At 32.4% G+C, this 10,934-nt stretch overlaps 1 protein-coding gene across 1 annotated transcript; it reads left to right on the top strand.

Moving 5' to 3' along the window:
• Nucleotide 1: 1 nt before the first annotated feature.
• Nucleotides 2-7,992, top strand: LOC106062121 (uncharacterized). The gene is made up of 5 exons (XM_056017340.1): nucleotides 2-114; nucleotides 3,850-3,975; nucleotides 5,238-5,382; nucleotides 6,080-6,134; nucleotides 7,297-7,992. The coding sequence occupies exons 2-5, from the start codon at nucleotides 3,959-3,961 to the stop codon at nucleotides 7,407-7,409; spliced, it is 330 nt and encodes a 109-aa protein (XP_055873315.1). The 5' UTR covers nucleotides 2-114; nucleotides 3,850-3,958; the 3' UTR covers nucleotides 7,410-7,992.
• The last annotated feature ends 2,942 nt before the right edge of the window (nucleotides 7,993-10,934 follow it).

Below are 10,934 nucleotides of genomic sequence, written 5' to 3'. Positions count from 1 at the left end.
CTTTAAGTCGAAATTAGACTTCTTCAAAATAAATAAAAATAAATACCAAATTTCGGCAATTTTAAAGCAAAAGTAAATCTAGATTGAATGATTGACCTCCATCCACAGGTGCAGGTGAGATAATAGCTTTTAATAGAGTTTATAGTAAATTATAGAAATATAGAGTATTCTAGACAAGACAAGATCTACTATCTTAGTAGATCTATCTACCTATATAGATCTAGATCAATTCAAATGAATAAATGATGTTCTCTACACTACAAGACAAACAAGATCTCTAGAGTCTAGACTGTCTAGAGTCTAGAGACACTACTGACTACACTAAGACACTAAGACTAGAGTCAAGAGTTACTTAGAGTTCTAGTATATACTTTAAATATACTATATTATTTAGTAGATCTATATACTTCTTATATAGTAATAGATCTAGATGTAGATCTAGTATAGTATATATAGTAGATTCTTATATTAGGCACACCGTATTCGGGAACTAGGTCAAATTTTTATTTTATTTTTTTATTTGGTGACGGATTCACTTACAAAAAAACTGAAAGCAGATTCTTATTCTGCAACTAAACTTTAGTCTAAAGGACTATAAAAATAGCTGTGTTTCTTTGAATTACCACTCATAGTCAAGATTTTATTTTAAAATAAATCAGGTCACTTCATGCTCCTATAATAAACGCAGTTTTTGTGCTTTCTCCTTTAGTGCACATCATCGAGCACCGTTAAGAAACACCACTATGTTATTGCTAATAAATTATAATCTGTGTTAATTAAAAATTATTTAGATTGTATTAAAAGAAGTAGATTCACTTCTGCAATATGTATTTATAGTATATTGCCTCTCTCTCTCTCTAGATATATATATATTATATATATATATATATGCCTACCTACATAATCTAAGTGTAGAAACAGACAGAAATAAATCTATATAATTATAGATCTATAAATTAATTATTATAATTTAATAAAGATGATATTTTCAACTAGGCTACATGTATTCTCTCTCTCTTTCTTTTAATTCCCATCCAAGAAGGACCCTCTTCTTTTCATAATTTGGATGTTCGTTTTGTTACACCTTAACATCCCCTCCCTCCCATAGATGCTTATAATTCTTTTCGTGACTCTCTCCCCCTTCCCTCCACTGCCTGTATGATAGGTTGTGACATTACACGCTTAGTGTATACCTCTCCTCACCACTAGCACTCGCCTGGCGTGATCACCTGCAGTGGGCATGGTCTCTGGCTTCAAATTAGCAACCCGCACTTTTTCTTTCATTCATAAATTATATATTCTAGATATCTCGATCTAGGTCACATTTATTTATTTAAAAAAATCATAGATTTATTAATCCCAATAATATTTCTTAATACGATTTTGCCTTGTGCACTATAGGAGAATGTGTTTAATTCACTATTATTCATTGAAACACCTCCTTTTTTAATTTTATTTAACAGCTAACAGTATGAATGTGATTGGAATGTCTTTCTAAAGATGTTTGGAAGCTTATTTTGATAGATCCACCAGCCTACGATCAAACAGGCTCATAATATAGCCTTCATCCCTTATATGGGTATGAATTGCCGGGGGAGGTTTAAACAATAGCTTTACATACTTGGTTACCGAGAATCTAAAAAACTGCCATCTGCTTTGGAAAAGCGGAACAAAAATACAGGAACTTATCTAAAATTGGACATGCACTGTCCCGAAACATCGTTTTTAGCTCCAAACATAAAAACAAGTTTATTATAAACAAAAAAGCGACGTGTTTCCTAAAGGAGAATTCGATGAGCTGTGCCTAATATAAGAAGCTACTATAGAGTCTATAGGAGATTATAATAGATCATATGCTGTCCGATGCATGCCATTCACAAATAAACTTTAAAGGGAAACTCCGATGGTTTTGACAATTTTTGATATAGAATATCATATGTGTTTTGATTTACAGATAATGAATATACGATTCTTTTTTTTTTCTTTGCAATAATAACTTAGTCTTAGTAGTATTTGATGTTTTTCCAACATAATTTTCCTGCGCATCCAAAACAGTCAGACTTTCACCGGGTTTCTATGTGATGTCACAAATGTGTTTTAATCTATTGACTTATTGTATAACAGGAGACCATAAAGCAAAGTTTACATTCTCGTAAAAGAAATGTATCTTGGTATATATGCAGTTAGATAAAGGATCTTCTAAGCAAAGAAAAAATGTGTATTAAAAGTAGATTTACATGCTTGACTAACCACGGTAGTGTGTATTTTCTCGCCAGACCACTCAATACACAACAAACACTATCGCTTGGTTGTCTTGTCATGACCGACTACACATAGTCTAGACTAGCCTTACACTGACCAGTTTGTTCGGATCAGTCAGACACACAATCTATTTACTTCATTTAGATCTATCTATACATGTATATATATATAACTGTATAATAGCTCTGGACTAGGTCACTAGGCCGTCACTAAGCCTAACAGCTGCTGTAAGAATGAAGCGATACGATTGGTCAAATCTAGTTTCTCTTTCAGTATTGTTGAGGGAAGTGACGTATGAACTAACTTAAAACAAAATCTCATAGAACCCCGTTTTTTTTTAGATGTCAAGAATTTACTAACTAATTTATTAAATATAAATGTTTCTAAGCATTTAAATAAAAAATGGTAAAATGTTTACTATTACAACTTTTTACGCAGAATTTAAATATGTCAATAACTCAAATTTGAAAAACCATCTTAAAGATAATAAGTTGAAATAATAAATAAATAACAGGATAAAAATAAAATTCATCATCATAAATTTATAATATTAAATAGATCTAGATCTATTTATTATAATTTAATTAAATAATAGTTTAGATGCCCAGATATCTTAACTGACCACCATGTTGTTTTTAAAACATATTTATCTCCCTTATCTATATTAGACTTTCAATAATTTTTTTTAAAGAGATTTTGTTCTTATGCTGTCAACTTATGAATTTTTAAGTGTATTTACTGAGAGGAAGGTCTAAAAAAATGTTAATAATAAATTGATGAAGTTGTTTCTTCTTTTTTTTCAATAACTTTTTTTAAAGAGAGTTTTTGGTTCTTATGCTATCATTTTAAATGAATTTTAATATTAGATCTAATAGCTGCTAGAAAGAAAGACAAAACAGCAACAGAAAAGATTAGGCAAGTAATTCAAGGGAGATAGTCTAGTATTAAGCCTTAAAACCAAAATGGCATATTTCCAATGACAATATATGGTAATAAGAAATAAAACTTAAAAATATATATTTTAAAAACTATTTATCTCCGAGGAAATCAAATTACATATTTGTAATCTGCATTTTTTTCTGCATATTCTTAAAATATAAGAGAAACCTGATTTAGCATTTCTATTCACGTAAACTAATACCCACACATGACACATGATTATCATTATATGAGATTAAATATAGTATAGAATATTTTGATAGAATTATACTTAATTAGAGTCCTTCGGTCTAGAATATTTGATGGTGGCCAAATTGAAATTCAACCGGACGAGGCTGTCCGAGGCTAACTCTTTCTCTCCATAATTAACAATTTCTTGATCATTGTACACCATATTTTCACACATATACCCCACATACATAACTCATATACCACTTAGACTGCACCAGATTTAAGTAGAACTGGTTAGAGACTAGGAAATGTTATGTGTTTAAAAAGCATATTTGGTCTTTGGGTAGTATTAGATTTTTTCACAGCATTGTTAAAGAGGCATTTTATTGTGAAGATTTTAATGTTACATTTTCAACATTCTAAATGATCCATAACCTTAGAAATATGATATTCATGTCTATTAACATCTCATTTCAGGATTCTGTTTAGCTATTGTGATATTATATTACAAAGAATAACAGTTTGAAAGTGTTTAATTTTTTCTATTTGTTCCTGGTCTTTGGGTCTTTTCCTCAACTTTGTTGCCATGGCTGCACTAATAAAGTAAGTATTCACAGATTTTATTGAACTTATATATGCTTAACATTATCATTTCTAGTAGTCTCTTTTTTTATAGTTAAATATCTTTTTGAAATATCTCTAGAAGTGTTTGGTGTTTAATGTAAGTTTTGTATATCAGTAACACTTGTGTTCTTTTTGCATTGTCTAATAAATGTCCTTTGATAATGTTTTGGCTGTACCACATATGTAAGATGAAAGTTGAAGAACTATGTATGTTAAACTCTTTATAAAGAGGAACAATGGGCCTTGAAAGGTGTGGATGTAAATTACTTATAAACTGTTGCCAAGGGAAAATACATGTAGAAATGGGGCAGCTCCCTATGGGTGGTGGATGTGTTTTGATCATTGCTCAAGTTGACTAAGATAAAAAGTCAAACTACAAGGAAGACTTTCAAACATTTAGTAAATTATACTATAATAATATAATATGGTACCGGTACTCACTTGTTACAGAAATAAGGTGTGCCTTTCCACAACCTGAAGATGTAAAATATAATTTATAAAATATCAATTTAAATGTTTATATCAGTCATCATATGTAACTTAAGAAAGATTGTTCGCAAAGGACAATCTCTTTGTAAAATGGCCAGTACAAATTCTTGCATTTCTCAGTCAATCAGCTGATGTTATGTGGAAAATATTTGTAATGTCTTTGATACTGTTAAACTATTGTTGTTGTTTTTTTTTCTTTTACTCACAAAGTACTGCTCTACCTACAAAGTTGGGAGGGGGGGGGGGCTAATCATTGGTGGGGATATTTTATAGTCATCCTTAGGGAATAATATGCATGGGGACAGTTGGAGAGACTCACCCAGAACCGAGATGCCTGTAGAAAGCTGGCTGGTGTCCTATCCCCCAGAAGGACCACAGGCAGAGATGATTAGGGAATTATATGTGGGAAGCGTGTCGAGAGGCTAAGTATGCTTGAACTTCGCTTGCCTTGGCTACCTATGAGGGGGGGGGGGGGTGCTAAAGTCTGAGGGGGGCTGAGCGCCTAAGGGCAGCACAGAAAACCTTCCCCCAAATTACACCCCCCCTCCAACTGGTCCACAGACGAGATTGGACCATAGCGCTCTGAGCATGTTATAACTATGAAAGTAGTGTTATATTAAAGTAGTAATTTATTTTATTTATTTATTTTATTATTTATGCATCATGAAGCATATTTTGCTACAAAAGATGCATGCTATGAATTGTTAGCATTTCTTAGTTATTTATTGACTGGTCCATTCCTTTATTGCTAGGAATGCAACAAAATTCACTGTGGTTGGTGGTGCTGTGTACTGGTCTGCCACTCAAGGTGTGTGGGGAACCTGTGATGAAGGGGCAGAGGTAGGGAGGCGCTTAACTAAATCTGTCTGGTTGACAACACTGGAGCAGACACCTAAGGTAAGCCAAAATATTCTTAAAACTTTTTTTTTTCTATTTTATTAGCTTTAAATAACTTGTTTAAGGAAGCTTTTAGTAACATGTGGCGGAGATGTCTGTCACTATGCGTTTTGCAGAACTGTCACTCCAAACCACTAAAAGATCTCTTTGTTTGTTCTGCTGTTCTTCATTGATGCTTATTAGTACCACAAAATTAATTCTGACAAAACTGAAATATTCCCAACCATTAATTTTATTATTTTTTTTATAATGTGAAATGAAAATAGTACATATAAAATTCCTTTTCCTTCTGGCTTTCACATACCTATTTCTTTATTAAGCTTAGCTAATTCTATGTACATTCATTCAATTGCTATTGGAAATTTTGTTGAAATTTTTATTCTTAACACATGTTCCATTATTTTTTTATGTTCTAGTTAATGAATATGGTAGGTGATAGAAAACTCTGTTGTTTCCGTTATGAAACTATAGACTTGTCACATTGATAGCGAAACAATTTGATCTATATTTCAAGCATAAGTCATGAATAAAATTGGATCAATTTATATTCTTAGGGGGCCAAAAGTATGAAATTTTAACTCTTTTTTTTTTCTTTTTGGCTATATGATTTAAAATACTTTTTTTTTATCCTAATAAAATATGTTTACAATTCACTTTGTTTTGCTGCCAGTGTTGAAAAGCTTTTATTGTTTAATAGGTTGAAACAGTTCAAACTAACGTGTTGGATCCAGTAGCTAAAAACTGGAATGCTGGTAAATAAATGTTTAGTAATATTTGTTTTGGTTTTTGCTACCTTCAGTTTTGAATTGAATTTTTTTTTTTACTCTCTTGCTAAACTGCCAGCTTCTCTACAATACATTACATTACAATACATTTTGTACAATGTATCTTTGTCTCCCATACTTTGCCTCCTGGTAACCTTCTCTTGATCTGTCTCTATCTTTTTACAATTTGTATCTTTTTTTTTTTATCTCCCTCTACTGATTAATTCTATTGTTATTATTATTATTATTAGACTATATACTAGATATTGTCTTTTATTCTAAAGATCAAGGATGAGTGCAGTAGAACTGATGTAGTGTTTAAATATGATAAAATTAACTTATTCATTTTCCACTATCATCACTTCAAAAAGTGCCAACAGCTTATAGTTGGCACATCATTTACTTAGGTGTTGTTTGACAACTTTTAACAGCATTAACTCACAATGGAAATAAATTTTGATCCACTTTGATGCCAGACTATCCTGGTAAATAAACACTAAAGGACAGCTTTTTTTCTCGTCTCAATAATTGAAAGTTGCAGCACAGCAACAATGCTTGTACTTTCAGAATTAAACACTTTTAGGAACACTAAAAAAACTTTCAGAATAGAAAAAACAACAACTTAAAATCCTTTCCAATCATGGTTTCATCTATTTTATATGTTACAAGCATTACTTCAAAAGAGAAGATAATTACATCCATCGTTTATCTATGTTGCGTTCTAGTCATGCATGTTATTCAGTGACTTAGAATCTGCCAAGTCATTTGGTTTTCCTGGCTGATTTAGGCAACTCATTCCATGCTCTAATAGCACTAGGGGAGAAGGAGCACACTTTTAAGTCTTTCTTTAAACTTTACTTACAAACAGGTTCAAGTCATTCTATAGGATGACTAGGCAGACTATACTATATAGAAGTCTTGGTCCTGATCACTCAATTCTAATCACTCTATCTGTGACTTGTCAGGGATGATAAAATACGAAAACTTAATCTGATCTTGCTTAACAGAAGACCAGGACAACTAAGCCATTTTCAAAATCGAAACTGCAGTGGTTAAATTTACCAAAAATGATTTATTTTTTTTATGCTGGTTTTACTTTACAGATCTTTGCTGAATTTTATTTTATTTTTCAAACATTTGAATGTTTCAGGTATAACCTTCCTATTTAACGGTGCTGCCAATCTGCCAGATTTATGTAAAAATTACAGTTCTAAGATCCAGGAGACCATTAAAGAATTAGCATCTGGTCAAAAGAGTGCCTGATAGTCAATGATACCTGTTATTTATGATAAACAATGTTTCAAATGTTTTATTTCAAATTACTAGTGTACATTTAAACAATGTTTCAAATGTTTTATTTCAAATTACTAGTGTACAGAATAATTGTTTGCAGCTTATGAAAAAAAAAGAAAAAAATACAACATGTAGTATAATTATTACTTGTAAGATAATTTAAAGAATCATATATTATAACTTGTACATATTGATTCCTACCTGGTAAACATTGCATAATTGTGGTAATGCACTTGTTAGTATTCTGTAATCATTTCATAGACATTTCTAGGTACAAAAGAAAGTAGCAGTTGTTCAAAATAATTTTTACTTGATAAAAGTGGAAGAAAAAAAATTGTAATTGCCTGTTTGTTGTGAATGGATCAAATCTTAGGATAACTGCCATTCTATTAACATTGAAATCAAATTTAATAGTTGTTTAAACTAAATGAGACATTAATTTCTAACATTGTTATGTGCATTCGTGATGATGAGGTTAAAATGGAAAAATTATCCATTTTTAATGTACAGCTTGATTCAGCACCTAATTTATTACATGGTTGATGAAAAACTGTTATAAGTGATTTGTTGCTTTTTTTTTTTTTTTTTTTGTTGTTGTTGTTTTTATGTTTGTTTGTTGTTGTTTTTTTATCTTCTTTCTATATTGTAAATCAGAAAGTAAGGCTATGTATGTCCGGCATAGAAATCAAAACCGTTGATAAAACATGGCATAAATGTTCCTTGGATACTAACTGGAACAGTGAAGTATGTAAAGTAGCCCTAAAACAAGCTTAAGACCGTCAAAAAGAAAAAAAGTTGCCCAACTCTATGAAAGTATTACTATTTCATTGATCTAGGTCATATAGCCATGTTTACATGTGACAAGACTGAAAGGATCTAGATCTAATTTTAAGAACAACACTTTGCAAATATAGTTTTTTACTTTGACACATGAAAATACAAAATATAGTCCATTCCTTTCATTATTTAATCAAATTAACCTTCTGCCAGATATAGACAAGTTGTTGCCTGAGCTGATAATTAAAGCATATACAGAAGAAACCCTGATACTGGAAGAAGATTTGTACAAAGATTTGCAATCTTATCATAGATACTAGAATTCATAGGCCAAGAGTATGTTTAGGAAAATGTTGCAGTCTAGACTTTAATTATGCCAATCTTTTTCATTACATCTTTTGGTAGGACATGAGAGAGGAGGGCTCATGTTTGAATCTTTCAAAAATTGGATTTGGGGTATCTTGGAATTTTCAAACAAGAATACTTTGTGATGAATCAGGGAAAAAATCAAAGAGAGTATAAATAGATATTGGCAAATAACAAACTATGTATAAATGTTTGGAGGCACGGTGGCTGAGTGGTAACGCGCTTGCTTCCAAATCAGGGTTCCGGATTCGAATCCTGGTGAAGACTTTTTTTTATTTCAGGATCCTTGGGCGCAGGGCCGGCCCTAATAATTACGGGGCTCCATGCGAAACGGATTGCATGGGGTTCATTCTGGGTAAGGGGTAATGATAATCAGTGATAATTAAAATTTTGTATTAGAAAATAGATTCGTCTTTGCATTTTATTCATTCTTTACCAAGTACAAAATCACGATTAAATTAACTTTACGAGCTTTGGGAGTAGCGAAGTCATACAAACATATCATCAAAATTCTGTTTTCTACTTAGATCACGCTCAATAGCAAGAATTACCAATCTATTAAATCTATCTTCGTGAATTGTTGACCTCAAGTAATTCTTTATTATTTTGAAGCGCCAGAAGCTTCTTTCACCAGATGCCACAGTTAGGGGTATTGTATAATGCCGTTTTTTTTTTTTTTTATGGCGTGTAGGATTAACGTTTCCACATCGAATGACAACCCAAAATGGCAACTTTGTTTATAGTTCATAAGATTTTCGTGAGTTTTCAGGAGATTTTAATAATTTCAAGAGATTTCCATGACTTTTTTTTCGTATATTTTGCAATTTCAGGAGATTTCAAGGAGCTCCTGGAAAATCAGGAGGCCGCGAGAACCCTGTAAGATATAACGGTTTATTTTAATATTTTACATCTAGAATTAGCGCGTGGCCTATGAATGTGTGGGGCCCACTGCATTCGCATAGGTTGCAATGGCCTAAGACCGGCCCTGCTTGGGCGCTCTGGCATTAGTTGGGGAAAAGTAAAGGCTGTTGATCATTGTGCTGGCCACATGACACTCTCGTTAACCATGGGCCACAGGAACAGATGAACTTAACATCATCTGCCCTATAGATCGCAAGGCCTGAAGGGGGAACTTAATTACTATGCATAAATATTACATAATTAACTAACTAATAATATTACCTCCCTTACTTTTACATATAGTTTAGAAAGTGATACATTGCTATGAAAATCGGGTTGCATAATTAATTTTAAAAGCAAAACGGTTCATTTTTGGGTACATTATTAGTCTATATATCAAATAGTATTTAATGTGCGGGCTGCACGAAGCGTGAGAATCAACGAAGTGTGAGAATCAAACATTCTCCCCAATTTTACATATTGAATTAACTAACTAACTTAATTTTATGTATCGTTTCGAAAGTGATATACTGCTATAAAAATCGGGTTGAATCGGGAAATTTCATTTTTTTTGGGGGGAGGGGGGGAGGGGTCAACAGGAGAGGATCGAACCCCAACGACCCATGATTTTACTAATGGTGTTGCTCTTATCAAATTGGAATATTCGTTTGTTATAAATCTTACTTTTCTATTTTTTATTTTTTCTAGTTTCTTTTTGTTTTCTTGAGTTGAAGGATTCCAAACTGAGGATGCATATTCTAATATCGGCCTAACTAAAGTTAAATAGCATTTTAGTTTTATGCTCTTGTTTGATTTGTAAAAAAAAAAAAAATTAACCCGAATGTTTTGCTTGATTTTCTTAATATCATTATGGGGATTCCATCATAACTTTTCATTAATAATAATAATAATAACACGTCCTCCGCCATAAGGTTATATCTGCCCAGGAAGGATGGAGGCCGTGGATTCCAGAACATCTTCAAACTGTGTAAGACGCAAAAGTTTCAAAAATACGATCAAAACTGCAAACTCCAGCAATAAACTAGTTTCCTTCCTACGGAAATACGACCTCGATGCGACCCCTCTGAACCTACACAATGTTGATGTTAATGTCGGTCTGGACGACGTAAGGCATGAGATTCGCCAATGGGAAGAAAAAACACACCACGAAAAATTCCCGGCTTTATTACATGGGGACAACATTGACAAGGCTGCTTCCTTAGCATGGCTCAAAGTAGGTCATCTCTACCCTGAAACTGAAGGCTTTGTTACAGCAATACAGGACAGAGTAATCAGGACAAAAAATTACGAGAAACATATCCTAAAACTCAATATTGTTGACAAATGCCGAAAATGTGGAAATATGGGTGAGTCAATTGAACACATAATGGCAGGATGTTCAGCCCAATTGGAATCATGCCTACCTAGGTCGCCATAACCAAGTTGCAAAGC

This window comes from Biomphalaria glabrata, chromosome 18, assembly GCF_947242115.1.
Source record: "Biomphalaria glabrata chromosome 18, xgBioGlab47.1, whole genome shotgun sequence".
Classification (NCBI taxonomy): domain Eukaryota; kingdom Metazoa; phylum Mollusca; class Gastropoda; family Planorbidae; genus Biomphalaria; species Biomphalaria glabrata.
The sequence above is the reverse complement of the archived record's forward strand: the minus strand, read 5'-3'. Positions and strand labels throughout refer to the sequence as shown.